This window comes from Euprymna scolopes, chromosome 37 (genome assembly GCF_053919585.1).
Source record: "Euprymna scolopes isolate OS-2025 chromosome 37, ASM5391958v1, whole genome shotgun sequence".
In the NCBI taxonomy this organism is placed as follows: Eukaryota; Metazoa; Mollusca; class Cephalopoda; order Sepiida; family Sepiolidae; genus Euprymna; species Euprymna scolopes.
Window position 1 is genome coordinate 47,731,753 of NC_136518.1, and position 15,712 is coordinate 47,747,464.

The following is a 15,712-nucleotide window of genomic DNA, read 5'->3' on the forward strand; positions in this document are numbered from 1 at the left end:
TATTTTTAAAGATGATTATATCCAAAAATTATGAAAATCGATAAGGTAGAAAATTATTTATTTAAGAAAATAAAAAATAGAATTTAATAAAAACGATCATAAGACACAAAAGAGTTCAAAGGGGGGGTATTTTTCCGTTTCAATTTAAACAAGATCGTGGCAAATTTTCACCTGCTAACACGATTAAAGTTGTTTTGTTTAATAATTGAATAATATTCAGGTAATTTCGACTGCATAATTTGGAAGCTACCATTGTAACTTATTAGAATTGACGAAAAAAATCAGTTGAAATCATTGTTTTTTATTTGAAAACTTCATTTATTGAGTGCTAAATCTCGTCCCAATTCTGTAGAAGCACCAATTGGCTTTATAAGATATTATGAAACCAATTGGTGCTTCTACAGAATTGGGACGAGATTTAGCACTCAATAAATGAAGTTTATGATATATTTTATGCCATTTATGATATATTTTATGTCATATCATTTTATGCCATATCATAACCCATAAATGGGTTTATGATATATTTTATGCCATATCATAACCCAATGTATCATAACACATCACAATGATATTATGTTTAAGTATAGCAATATAATTATTTATCATTGTACTAATTAGAAAAATAACTATTATATATTAGATAACTATTATATATTAGATAACTATTATATATTAGATAACTATTATATATTAGATAACTATTATATATAAGATAACTATTATATATTAGATAACTATTATATATTAGATAACTATTATATATTAGATAACTATTATGTATTAGATAACTATTATGTATTAGATAACTATTATATATTAGATAACTATTATATATTTATCTTAGAAACTATCAAGATGATGGAAAGCTCAGTATATTGGATAGAGCATTAAAAATAAGAAAATAAGCGACCAAAATAAAAAAAAAAAAGAAGTCAATTAAAATATTTATTTTATGAATCCATCACAAATTCAAACAAAGAAATAAAAATGCAAATAAGGTAATCTTTCAAGTTATCATCCATATATTCGAAATGGCAGAATCCAAAATTGCAAAGCAAAGAATTAGTCAATAAAATGAGTGAGCAAAATATCCAAAGAGTTTGTAGGAGCTCAATAAATACATAAATAAATAAAATATCCAATATATATTTAGGAGGGCGCTTCTAGTCATGGATGAATCAAAAACACTATGTATGCATTCAATATAAATAATACGATGCAAACTTTAAAAAAGGACTATAAAGGCCATCTGCAAAAAAAAAAAAAAAAAAAACTACTATAAACAAAAGCCTTTCCGTCTTCTGTATTCCTAGAGAAAGTGGAACTATCCTAACACTCCCCTCCCTCGTTTTTAGATAGAAATTTATATATATATATATATATATATATATATATATATATATATATATATATTAGTAAGTACTATCACACACTACTCATGTATGGACCTTGTTAATATAAATAACAAAAATCTATACGTAATTTATCATATCACCTTATAATATGTGTATGCATGAAATTAAAAAAATTATATATGTATATGTTATAAAAATATATATGGCAATTAAGCTACACAGAATATTCTTATGCCTGACCATTTCTCATGAGAATGAAGCGCGGAATATTCTGTGTAGCTTAACTGTCATTATTATTTTTATAACTTACTACCTAGCTCTACTTATGCATTGAGCATTGTTGAAGTAAATACTGAAAATTTACGCATAAAATTATATTTTCGTATATTAATTTATGTGATAAAATTAAGTAGTTATATATATATATATATAGCTAGTGGGAGAGAACTCAGCAGAGTGCTCAATTATTAAGAAAAATTGAAAAATAGGAACATAATATTTAATTATTTATATATGTCTTATAGAAGATCAATACAACGTTGGTGTCAAATCAAAACAAAGACTGCCTTTTTCTGGAAAAACAGGCATTAACAGAGGATGATGAGAGTCTGACGTAGGAGATCAACTATAGGTTTCTTTTATTTGGATTTGAAACCGACGGTACCTATGTTGTTCTGATCTCCTCAAATACATAAATAAATATTTCTGCATTTATTTTGTAATTGTAATTTATTTGTGACCGTATATTATGTATCACACTGCTTTGTATAAATGCAGCTTTCTCTGTGTATCTTATTAGTCAGATGGTCTAAAATAACAGCCACGGTAAATTTTCCTGCTTTCGAAGGCATAGGTTCCAATACTGTATGAGTTTCATTTTACACTTTGTGGCCTCCTTTATTTATACCCAGCAAAAACAGTTCTGCTATTGTCCTCTAAATATCTCTCTCCTGTCCCTGTCCGTCCATGAGATTTGGTTTGAAGACCCATTTGTGATATTCTCGAAATGTCATAACTATCTGGGAGTAATAATATCCAGCAATCTCAGGTTCAACAACCACTCATCTTGTATATATCCAATAGGATTAATAGGAAGCTTTACATGCTGCATATCCTAGGCTACCAAATTCCGTTTGCAGACTAGGTTTTGCAAGGCAATGATCTGTCCCCACTTGCAATACGAGTCCCTAGTGTTTGTTGGAGTTAGCAAGGTGTTCTCTGATTCTTTTAAGCGTCTACAACATTGTTATTAGATATATATATATACTGCATATTTACTGCCGCGACCCTGTTCCCTCTGGAGTATATGATCTGCTTGGATTATATCTGCTGTCTACTTGACAGAATGTAACAGTTGCTTCTGTTTCCTACAGATTATTTCATGGTTCTTGCGCCACTACAATGCTTAAATATTGTCCTGTGCTGCGGCTGAACAGACCTAACCTGCAATGATATACATTCACCTTAGACATTCGGCAATCTCCTTTTGCATTGTGTTCTGCAGTCCTGAACCTGCTGCCTCAGAATTGTGTGAATGAACATTTATCACTGTCACATTTTCAGGGTTCTGTATTGTCTAACTATCATGATATGTCTAAGTTTTATGCATTCCTTAATCAGCTTAGTAGCCTCTGTCTATTGCTAAGTTTTATGACCAAAGAAAAAAAAAAAGAGTGGGCTAAATTAACAATTTATTTAATGGTTCTACATATAGAAACACTTTTATTTTTCATTCTAAATTTGATGTATAAATTTTGATGTTTTTGGTAAGAAAAATTACCATGCAAATATTCAACCGGATCAGATAAATAGATATTTGAGTTATCCATGTTTCTATTTTGGGAATATTTTAGTAAGCATCCAAAGAAAACCATCTTACATGGTCCGTGAATTTTGAGCTTTGTCTTGGAAAGGTCTTATTTTTATTATTACCTTGAAAGGGACTTGAAACTATGAGAAATATCTTCTAAAGGGCTTGGAAATCGTATTCTTTATGTTGAGTAAAAATTTGCCGGAATATTAAAAAATAAAATGAAAATGAATACCATGGACATATTTTTTTTTAAATATTAACAATTAAATCGAAATAAATACTGTTGAAATATTGTTTTAGTATTAATTAAAATACTATTGAAATATTTTTTTAAATATTAAAAATAAAATCGAAATAAATACATTCTTCTTAAATTACATCAGATTATTTTCAGTATTGTCAATGCAAGAGTTACGCCCCTTTATCAGGAAACTACCAGTTGTTATCCATATACTTCATGGATGTAGCTGAAATTAAATTCGGTACTTGTACAGTTTAATCAAGACATTAAAAAATGGAAATATTAAAAAAAAAATTTTAAAAAAAAAGTTATATTGTACATATCGGTTATGGAATGAAGTTCTCCGAAAAAAAAAAATTTCAAAAACAATTTGTTATCATACTAATCAAAAGGTAGCTATTTTTCGATTTTTAGGAAGAAAAGCTATTATTTAAGATGGGGAGCGGGGTGTTGGCGCTTTAGACTGAGTTATCTCCCCATGATGTTTTCTAAAAATCCAAAACATGCCTGCCTCCAGTGCGCTGTCATAAAAACATGTTTTTTCGCTGTAAAAAAAAAAAAAAACCTACTCGATCAAATTAAGTGAATTTTTTTCGGAGAACTTCATCCAAAACGGGTACGTATAATATAACTTTTTTTTTTTCCGATATTTTCATTTTTTAATGTCTTGATTAAACTGTACAAGTACCTTTAAATTCAATATCGAAATAAATAGTATTAAAATATTTTTTTAAGTATTATTAAAATATTTTATAAGTATTAATTAAAATATTAGTTTTTTGGTTTAATATATCATTCTTTGTATATCAAATTTTGTTTTGAAAACATGAATTCTGTCTGGGGAACGTTTTGAAAAGTCCTTGAAAATAGACATTAAAAATCTGTGTGAACCCTGATCTTATGTTATCAGGCAAAGTTATGAATCTCACGATTGACTTATGGTTTTGTTTTTCTATGGATAATATGACATTATGGCAGAATCAAAGATGATCACTAGACATTAGCATAATTGTATGATTTTGTTTATTTTATCTGTTTTTGTTTTGTTTTTTTTTTGTCTGTGTATTTCTCTTGGTTGCTCTGTTCTAATAAAAATGAAAATCCTTTAATTATTTGGAGATATTTAGCCCAATCCAATTATATGGAATTTAATTTCTGTCCTCTGGGAAATGGTAGTGCGTAGTATTTTGATATTTTTTTTCTCTATAGAGTAGGGTTTCTTATGGTTGCTTCTAATTGATCTAACTGCTATGTTTGTCTGTTAAACAACTTTTAGCTGTTAACATGATGTTCTAGATTAAAAGCCCGAGCATGTCATGCTACACAATGTTAACTGGAGGCCGATCCCAAGCGATCCATTTTCTGCTTCTCTTTTCTGTCTTGTGCTGGTTTTTCTTTTGTAGTCGCTTAAAGAAATTCAAAGAAATTTCATTTGCTTTTTACATTTGAATAAATCTTACCTTATTCAATTTAAGTAAGTATATGATTTATTTATTCTATTATTTTGGATATATTGTCAAAACAAAATTCTTTAAAAAAAAATTTTTTTTCTTCTTTTAATCAAATTTAATTTTGGAAATTTTCTTGTCTCAATTTATTTAATATTTTTAAGTTAAAATAATTTTTACATTTTTAGCAAAAGTTTTGCCGGTGTGTATTGAAGAAAAGTCCGTTTTGATCAATATTTGGTTCCATTTTAAAATTATATGAAAAAAAACTTGTTTTTACTTTGAAAATATATTTTAAAAGGTAACATAAAAAACAGTATTTACTACTTAAATGTTATTTTTTTATATCTTGTAATAAAAATATCTTTTTTAATTCAAAATTTTATTACATATTTTTCAAATAACTTTTAAAAAAATTTTCAGTATAAAGACTAAAAAATATATTTTTATTACAAAATATTTTTTAAAAAAAGAAACATTTCAATGTAAATACTAAAAAGAATCTTTTTATTGCATAATATTAAAAAGAACATTGAAAAGTTATTATATAAAACCATTCTGAAAAACGAAATTCAGGCTGAAGACTAAAAGGATATATTTTGATTATAACATATTCTATTAAAAATAAAATCATTCTGAAAAAAGCATAATTTCAAAGTAAAGACTAGTTCTTTTTTATGTCCACTTTTAAAATCCAACTGGAATTACATAAGTATTAATCAGAAGAGACTTTTTCTCAGAATACACTGGCAAGACTTCCGCTAAACAGAAAGAAAACATTAAAAAGAAATAGTTTTATTTAACATAACCATTAAAACAAAAACAGAGAAGAAATATAATATCAACATATGTAACTACATCTGTGTTAAATTTGTAAGTATAATTTTTTTACATAATTTTTGGTTCAATAATAGTTTTTAAAAAAAGTATGAAAATTTTATGGCATAAAATTAAAAACATATTTTGTTTTTTTTTCACGCAGTTAACAAGGAGTTAATAATAAATCCTTGATATTATGTTAAAAAATGTATTTTAGTCTTTCTTGGTTGTGTGTTTGTTAAAATTGTGTTACTTTTTTTTTTCTTTGTTTTTTTTTTTTTTTTTTTTTTAAATTAGTTTGGGATCAACCTTCAGCATGTTGTGTGTCATGACTAGGCTTTGCTGTAGAACGCCATTTATTTTCCCCTTCTTTTTAGTCTTCTACTGCTTTGTTTTAGTTCACTGTATTTCAGAAATCATTAATAGAATTGTCAAATGTTCGTATCATCCTTTCATTATTTAAAACCTATCCCTACTATGATTGTTCAGTTAATCCTCTCAGTGTTCATAAAATTCATCTGCAATAATACAATTCATCTACAACAGTTCATCTACAAATGCAATTCATGTACGACAGTCCATCTACAAATGCAATTCATCTCTGACAGTCCATCTACAAATGCAATTCATCTCTGACAGTCCATCTACGAATGCAATTCATCTCTGACAGTCCATCTACGAATGCAATTCATCTCTGACAGTCCATCTACGAATGCAATTCATCTCTGACAGTCCATCTACGAATGCAATTCATCTCTGACAGTCCACCTACGAATGCAATTCATCTCTGACAGTCCATCTACGAATGCAATTCATCTCTGACAGTCCATCTACGAATGCAATTCATCTCTGACAGTTCATCTACAAATGCAATTCATCTCCGACAATGCATCTACGAATGCAATTTATGTACAAATTATTTTATGTAATGGATTCTATAGAAACATTTAATCCTATAGAAATGTTTTGGAAATGTAAGAGAACAAAGAACTAATGTTTATGTAAAGGAATAATTACAATGTGCCAGAGTGATGGCTCAGCTACATGGGAATCAGCTTCCACTGATTGTTTTTATGGAAGTATAAACTTGTGACTGATGAAATATACTTTTCTAGCTAAGTCTTATTATTGATTAATGATATAAAAAAAGACTGTTGGACATTTGTGACAACCTTAGTGGACAGGCCAAAACTTATTTGTACTAACAGCTTTATTTTCTGGCTTCTCCCTGTAACACATTTAAAGCAAGAACTCATCTAGCTATTACCAAAGAATTTTTCTTTCTCCTGTGTACCTAAAATCAGATAAAATATCCATGAACAATTTCTTTCCAAGAACATCTCATTTGTAGAAAACACTGCTATACAAATGCTTCCCTGCAGACTGTAATATGGTAATTTTCAAGTCCAATGTAAACAAATACTTGTCAAGTATCCTTTTTAGTAATTTAATTTTATCCATTATTGTTTCCAATCCTCAAGTATCATTGTTTATCATCCAACTAGCAATCTCTTTACTCTTATCCTCTAGTGGCTTTTAACTCATTAGTATAATAAAGATTAATTGTATTGGTGTATGTATATATATATATATATATATATATATATATATATATATATATATATATATATATAGGTGTAGTTGAATTGTATTTATAGAAAAATTGGTGTAGATGCATTTACGAGAATCTATCTTATCCTTGTATCCTGATATCCCCACCTTTTTTCTTCCCCAAATTTTATTTTTCCACTATTAAAAAACGGATCTTCCGAACTTTCTCCTTTCCAGGTTATTGCTCATCTCCATCACTGCACTTGGGGGGTGATCATACCCCCTGCGTGACCTCTCATGAGTACGCCGTACTCCAACCTGAACCCCAGCTCACCACTACCTCTGCCTCAGCCGGTGACAGTAGCTCTGGTGCCTTTGGTGGTGCAGGGAGTTCCGCTACGCTTTCGCGACAACCCCTTGGCACTACCATTGCATCAGGTCCTGCCAGCCCACTGAAAGGCTTTACGGTCCCGGGACCTCCATCACAAAATGTCCATGGCAACCCCGTCCCCAAACATTTAGGTAGGCAAAACAATGTATATGATGATGATGATGATGTATGGCGCACTAAATTCAATTATGAGTTTGTATCTGTTTGGTTGTCCCGGGTTATGGGGGATGTAAATGCTAATGAATTCTCGTGTAGTATTTAGATTGTTTGGATGAGTCTTCACATCTTGAGTGTTATTCGCACAACGTTTCAGCCAATGTAATCTCTGACCTTCTTCAGGTGTATCTTGTTGAACTTGGGAGGGGGGGGAGTTGCCCAAAATTTAAAAATGGAACTCTTCGTTTAATCTACGAGGGGTAGTACTGTCTCATTCCTTCAGCCGTGACCGAGCAGAAATCTTTAAGTAATTCGCATTTGTATTTTATTTTATTTTTTTATTTTTTATATCGCCCCGCACTGAGAGTCGTAACTTCAACCTTCAGAAGAGTTGTCAATTGCAATTGAATTTTACCCAGTACTTTATCCAGTACGCAACAGATCCCCGGATTAAGTAAAAATTTCCGTTTGAAATTCCATGCAGATTCCCAAGTCCGGCAGAAAGATATACCTGAAGAAGGTTGGAGGTTACATTGGGCCGAAACGTTGTGCAAATAAAACTTTAGATGAGAACAGTAGTTCGAATGATCCAAATTATAAATCCTCATCTCAAAAATGTTCAAAAACACGAAATTCTACACGTTTTAAGTTCTGGAATATTTTTTTTTTTTTGTTATCCTAATGCTTCTGGTCAATTAGTGTGATTTTTTTGTGGTATTTCTTTGCTTTGCGCACTGGATTTCTGTGATGTTGGCTCATGCTCGATATTATTAATAATTTGCAGTTTCTAAGGCTTGAAGTAGTTGTTTGTATTATGATAAGCAGTCAGTCCAAGTTCCAGTCAAATTGCCGACATATTTTTACTCAAACATAAAATTAAAATAACAGGCAAATTTTTTGACGCACCAAAATTTTCCTTTTTGTGCAACAGAAATTCTTATGTTTGCGCTGAATTATAGAAATTGATGAAAATTAATAATTATTATTGGTATTTAGAAATTTGAATCACCAATCAAATATTAAAAACACTAGGAAACAAAAAATAACATTTATCGGATATTAATTATTATGAAAAAAAACTGTAAAAACAATAAAATATAACAACCTCCCGTAAGTTTCATGAATAATTTAAATAAATAAAAACACTTTTTTTAGGGTTAGGGTTGAACTGATTAAATTTGGGCATGATTAAAAACTAAATTTTTTTATAAAGTTTAGGTTTAGGGTTGGTCTGATTAAATTTGCATGTGATTATAAACTAAATTGGGGGGGGGATAAGATTAGAGTTAGACTGATTAAATTTGTGCGCGATTAGGGTTGGACTGATTAAATTTTTGCATAATAAAAAAATGCATTTTTTTCTTCCAATTTATTAAGTCGTCCGCTTCGATTTTTATTGGCTAAGCACATTTGTTATGGCTTTTCATTGGTTGATCAACTTGGTCAGCTTTAGGTATATTCTGGCAGTTTATGTCCGCTACCAGTCGAGCCTGAGCCAACATTTATGGAAATCTGGTACGCAAAGTGCGAAAGTACTTGTTTTGTCATTGCTATATACTGCGGTCAAGCTTTTTTCTTCTGTTTTTTATGCCACCCCCAATGACTGATCTGTGGTCAATCTTTTTCGAGGAAAAGACTTTTTAGAATAGATATTTTTATTTTTCTGTTTCTTTGGAATGTCACCCTTTCTGGTTGATCTCTGCCTGGTGGATGATTTCAGAAGCTTGCTTATCAACTGACCATTTTATGTATCTCTCTTCTATAGCAGGAAGATGAGACACAAGGGTCGGAAAGTGGGATTGAAGAGCCGGCACCCTAGAAGAAGAGCACTTTGGTTCTCAAAAAATGCCTGGGTAGTTCCATCAACATTCCTCAGCAATTAGCAATAAATTAACCTCCTTCTCAAAGGGAGAAGGCAAATCTTGGGCGGGTAAACCCAGAACTGAACAGAACCAACTACATACCAAAGTGAAAAGGGAAGAAGCCATTTTAACATGATTCTGTTGGCTTTTGGTGCTGAGGGGAAAAAACACCAGTTATCATGAAGCTCTGTTCATAGCCACTTTTTTTTTTTTTTATCAAAACCGTGACTTACATTTATTAGCTTTGTTTTCATATTCAATGTTTATTAGATCAAAAACTGTAGCATTGTGTATTTAACAACCTTTTCTTAGAAAGAATACTTCTTTTCTTGAACAAATCAGCCACTTCCGGTTTTCACAGAATCAAACAAAAAATAAACTGTTGGCTAATGGGGTGAGGACACCCAGAACAAACCAAAATGACAACAAAAGACCGACCTGGTTGTTGAACTTTGACACAAGCATCAAACATCAACACAAACTAGGCAGAGTGATCAAAACAATAAATGATGAAAACAGAGTTTATGAATTGAAAATTATGTTCGGAAAGGCCACTGCAAACTAAATAAAAAATCAGTTTGAACGAAAGGACAGTCACTCTTGGAACAAAGGCATGTGTTGATACATTTTTCACCTGTCGTCACCAAAACACTGCTACCACCATCCTCTCTCCCTCTTGCAACCAGCGGCATGCTGAATAACAAAATAAAGTCAATTGTTTTTATAGACAAAAAAAGTTGTCATTTTATTTGTTAAACACAGCAGTACGTAACATACGCAATTTTGTGCCGTCAAGTATGCGTTAAAAGAGCCGCAGAAACGTTTTGAATAAATATATACCGTATGTAACAAAACAACCTCAGTCAACAAGGAAGAAGCCGTTTCAACAATGGCCTAGGCTCTGTTGGCTTTGGTGCCTAGAGACAAACGCTTATTGACATCGCTGATTTGATTTACTTCCTGTTACTGTAAAATGTGACACAATAGTGAAAGGTGGAGGTGGATTCTATCGAAGTGGCAGTCTGGTCAGTTACCAACTCCCCTGCTAGAGGTGCCTCTTCAGGTAATTGGCAATAACCCTCTAACCTTGCTTGAGAGGCTCTAGTTTAGCTCGGTCCTGAACTATATCTCTAATAAAATAAATGATCTGCTCACCAGTCAGAATGATACCAAGGACATATTCCTGCCTTGTGGATGACTTGGCAAAAGCTAGGGGAGTAGACCCTGACAAAAAATCCTGTCTGGAGTTCCGATGAGCAGATGATGAAGCTCTGCAACATCTTTCCGGCAGCTCCTGCATCCACACTGGCACCAGCTGTATTGGCTTGCCTTTCCGTTGAAGTCTGCCTGCAATGCCAAGAAGGGGCCCTGATAAATCGCAAACAAAGGTTCTCTTATTACCTGCCCGGGCCTGCACCTGGTTAGCCACAGCAGACGCTGTAGTAAACCAAACTAGATGCAGAATGCCATTGTCTCAAGAGACAGAAGGTTGCCATCATTCCTGGCTGATTTTAACCAAGCATTCTGGATGCTGGGAAAAAACAATTCTAACGTACTGGTATAGCTAAAAGAGAGTGGAACTGAAGGACTTGTCCACTATGCGTGGATTTTGTTCCACTTCTTTTGCTATTGTCCCACTGATGCTCATTTAATTGAGAAAAGGAAGGTGTTGGAATGCTCCTTTTCACAGTGATTTGTAGTATACCCTCCCTCTATTTGGTACAAGGTCATCAGCTAGGAAAAATCTCCCATACATCATTTGCACAAACCTAAAAACACAGATTTTTAGCTGATGTCTCTTTAACCAACTCGGCCAACTAGAGGATAATTTTAGGGTCAGAACTGTACAAATAACTTGAATTTATGTTCCCAAACCTGTATTATAATCATTTATTTTAGAATAGTATTTATAGCATTTAGAAAAACACAAATGTCAATAAATTCCATTTGTTTGCTTTATATAACACCAAAAGCCATTTATATCATTCCATGAAAATGATATTTTCATTAGATGTTCAAAAACAAATTATTTTACATACTATTATGCTAAACGAGTTATTAAAAAATGAATAGGTTAATATTTATTGAAAAACATGTAACTGTTTATCTGAAATCAGATTACTCCTTCGACTGATACAACTCTAAAGATAAATGGGATCAGTAAGGCCTTCAGTAGCTTTGACCATCAATGTGCACTTAAGTATGTACACGCCGTGTGTCTTGTCAATACTCCTTTATTCCGCAGAATAATGGACCGTCTATCATCAACACATAAAGGTGCCATCAAACATGCCTTAGGAGAATCTTTAACATTAATTGGCAATCTCTCACTCCAGACACTAGTTGTACAGCAAGCTGGTATATAGGCTCTTTTTATTGAACACTCTTAATAACTTCATTTAATTCAGGAGTTTTCCCTTTTGAATACCTTTAACTTGGTATTATTTTTTTTTGTATTATAATCTATGTTAGTATTTTCATTATCATTGTTAAGAGTATAAAAACTCCCCTCACCCAAATTATTTTATGACTCTAAACAAACAGATACATACTCTTCTGCGCTTAAAAAAATTAATTCGTTTGTTTCTTTTGTGAAAGTCTGTGAAAATATCAGCTGGGAAATGTTGGTTTACTTTCCTTTTTTCTTTTCTTTTCATTGTTTTTTTTTCTTTTCTTTTTTTTTTTTTTTTTTTGCTAATTTGATCGCCTATCGCCTGTCGTTCTTTCCCTTTCTTTCTCTCTCTCTCTCTCTCTTTATTTCTCTCTTGCACTGTTTAATCTTTTAGTGAACATACATGATGCAACCTCTCCTCTAATAATTTTTTATTAGAATTATAATTGATTAAGTATTAAATTTTCTAGAATCATCTGTTTTGGTGAAAATTCGAATAAGGTTTTATATATAGGTTTAGTAGCATTATATCTTGATTTTATTTTCATAGGGGTCATAAAAATGATGCAAAACTGTTCTGTTCAGGGAATTAATTTTACCTGTCCTGAGGCAGGTACCTATCCGATATGTGATCAGTTGATGAATATAAGCGTGAACTGTTTATAAGTTTTTCCATTACATTTGAAGATTTAAGTCTTGTTTCCTCTTTTAATTAATAACAAAATATTTTAATAAGAAATTAATTTTCCACTAATATTCTTTAATTACAAAAACCTAGCATTTCCCAGCATCCTTTGCATCCCTTCCCAGCATCCTTTGCACTTATCCCTACTTTACCGTTATTATAAGCCTCCACCATTTTTCCCTCCAAAAATGTCGGTTTGATGCATTGTTGCAATTCTTGTACTTTTACTGTCATACCCTCCTCCCTTGATGAACCATCACCCTTTCCCAACCTATTGCCAAAAGTCGGTACTGTGGCATTGCGTCCACATAAGCATCCTCCTTTTATTAGTATGTATGTATGCACTTAACACAACCAACCCTTTCCTTACACTTGTACTGCAATTGTTTTCATTTCCAGTAGTACTCACATTTTGAACTTACCTTTTTCATCAATGCATATCCTAAAATCTGCAAAATGATAACCCTTTGTTCAAATCTTTTTTAAATATGTTTCAAACATCACAATAGTGCTCAGTTTTTAAAGCCACTTCCTTCATTAACACAAAACATCCTACACAGCCCAAAATCGAAATTGATGTTTTTTTTATTAACAATTTGCCTGAAAAATGTGCAAAATGGTAACTAGCAGGCCACCCGGCATTGCTCGGTCATAAAATGCACCTAAATACGATATTTTGATTAATACAGATGTTGTATTTTTTATTATATTATATTAGACCCAATATATAGTAATGATTTAGAAAGTTTTTAAAAAAATGACTCTGCGCCACCACTGAGAATCGAAACCAAAACGCTTAGCTTACAATTTACTTTTTCTTTTGACATTAATGCCTGACCTATGAAGACATGTTTGCTACAAGGCTAAAAATTTAAACATTAACCACTAACTATTACATTACGCATGCATATTCGTCATGCCGTCATTCAACCTTCACCTGGCAAATTCCATTTTTTTAATTTTCACACTTTTGCACCGATTTTCCCTGGCTAAAACCCAAATATAACGTTTTGCATGGGTTCGTATACCCTATATATTAAGTTTCATGCCTGTAGACAAAAAACTAACAGAGGAGTTTGGTAGGCAAAATTTTTCATACAAATTTATATATGCATACATAAATATATATAGAAAGAAGTTTGGGTCTACCATAACCCTTTTACGCAAATATTACGCAAGTATAAATCATGTACAATATCTGCATTAATATAATTACATGTAATAGTTAACTAAAGATGATCATCCCATAAGAAAAACAGTTTTTTTGGTTTTCTTATGGGATGATCATCTTTAGTTAACTATGAGGGAATTAATTAAAATGAGTTTTAAAGGAATGCAAATTAGATCTTTTGCAGATGAATGCAATTCCACGACTATATATAACAAAGTTGTATTTCCTTTTCAAATAAATAGAAAAAAGTGTTTTTAATATGAATATCAATACACAAAAAAAAAAAAATTACAGGAGTATAGATATATTTAAAATATCACAGTGGAAGGGAAATAACTGACAAGCCTTACATGTATTTATATTTATTTCAATATCTTATCATTAGACGACTTTCTTGTAACATGCGGTATTTTAAGAGAAAAATAATTTCTTTCCCTTTGTTTTCTCAAATGATTTTATCGATGCAGCAAATATAATTCTAAAGCAAATGACATTACATAAAAGACAGTCTCTTTTTATTAGACATTAGATATTTTTTCAAAACTTAATATATTATATATGGAAGCCAAAAGCAATGCGGAAATGACCGGAATCATGAGAGTAAAGGAAAGAAAAACAAACAAACAAGTAGACGGGTATGTTTGAGTAGAGAAATGTCTAACTGTTTAATCATCTATCATTCCTCACCTTGTTGTATAATTAATTTGCAACCAAATTGTTGGTATGTCCGGTGTATATAAAGTCCATTGGTGGTATGGAACTTTGATTAATGTGACTAGTCACATCTTACTACGGTCCTGACCTCTATCTTCAATCCTGTTCTCTTCCACCATCTTGAATATACTTTTGTTTTCTTTTTGAAAAGAGGTGTTTTTCTCCCGAAATTAACCAAAGTTCCATTCCACCAACAGACTTTATATACACCGGACATAACAACAATGATAGATGAATAAATAGTTAGACATTTCTCTACTCAAACATACCCGTCTATTTGCTTGTTTGTTTTTCTTTTCTTTACTCTCATGATTCCGGTCTTTTCCACATTGCTTTTGGCTTTTAAAACTTCCATATATTCCTTTATTAGCAATACTTCAAGCAAACTACCATTTACTCTTAAATATAAGTTATAAATATTTAAAATAAAAAAAAGAGAATGTTTTTAACCAAATGTGGTACTTCCTTTCTGAATAGACAACATTTTTAAAAGGATTTTAACAGTTGGTATTCCTTCCTCTCCCACAGTGAGTAGATTAGACACTAGGTACAAAAAGTGATATTGAAAAGCCAGCGCCCCCCAAGGTGGAAGACTCTGGCATGCAAAACTGCTTGGGCAGCCCCATCAGCATTCTCCAATTGGGGCACTTTAGGTGATTAGCAAAGAAGAATGGACTCCCTCTACCATTGCTAAAAAATAACTTAACACATGAGAGTAGTTTATATCTCTGAAGTATTGTTGGAAAATCTGGGCTGGTGCATCCACCATTAGTTTTCCGTCTTAGACAAGGTCTAAAAAAGGGTCTCCAATCCAATAGATTCCACACCATCACTTAAGCTCCAACCCCTGTCACATCATTACAGTGTTGCATCCCTGTACCTGCCTAATAAGTACTTTAATGAAAAGTGGGGGATGCCAGAAGAGACGTTGCGAGCATGTCTCTGTTTTATCGTTATTTTCATGGCAAGCGCTCGTCTGAACTCCAATTTATGGACCCCCCTCACCAAACATTCACGAGAAACATTTGTTTGGCTATAAACACTATCAATAATTTCCCCCACTCTTTATCTGTGCCTAAACCTAAACATAGATTCCATGAACAAAGCTTCT

At 31.8% G+C, this 15,712-nt stretch overlaps 1 protein-coding gene across 22 annotated transcripts in view; it reads left to right on the plus strand.

The window, feature by feature from the left end:
- LOC145261142 (neogenin-like) overlaps positions 1-15,712 on the plus strand; it is a 396,586-nt gene that overhangs the window by 304,730 nt on the left and 76,144 nt on the right. For 13 of the 22 annotated variants that reach the window (XM_080119417.1, XM_080119423.1, XM_080119424.1 and 10 more), the window contains one exon: positions 7,468-7,752. The exons of the other annotated variants lie outside the window; for them this stretch is intronic. In XM_080119417.1, coding sequence (XP_079975543.1) covers positions 7,468-7,752 — 285 coding nt within the window. The remainder of the gene's footprint in view (positions 1-7,467; positions 7,753-15,712) is intronic. 22 annotated transcript variants of the gene reach the window in all.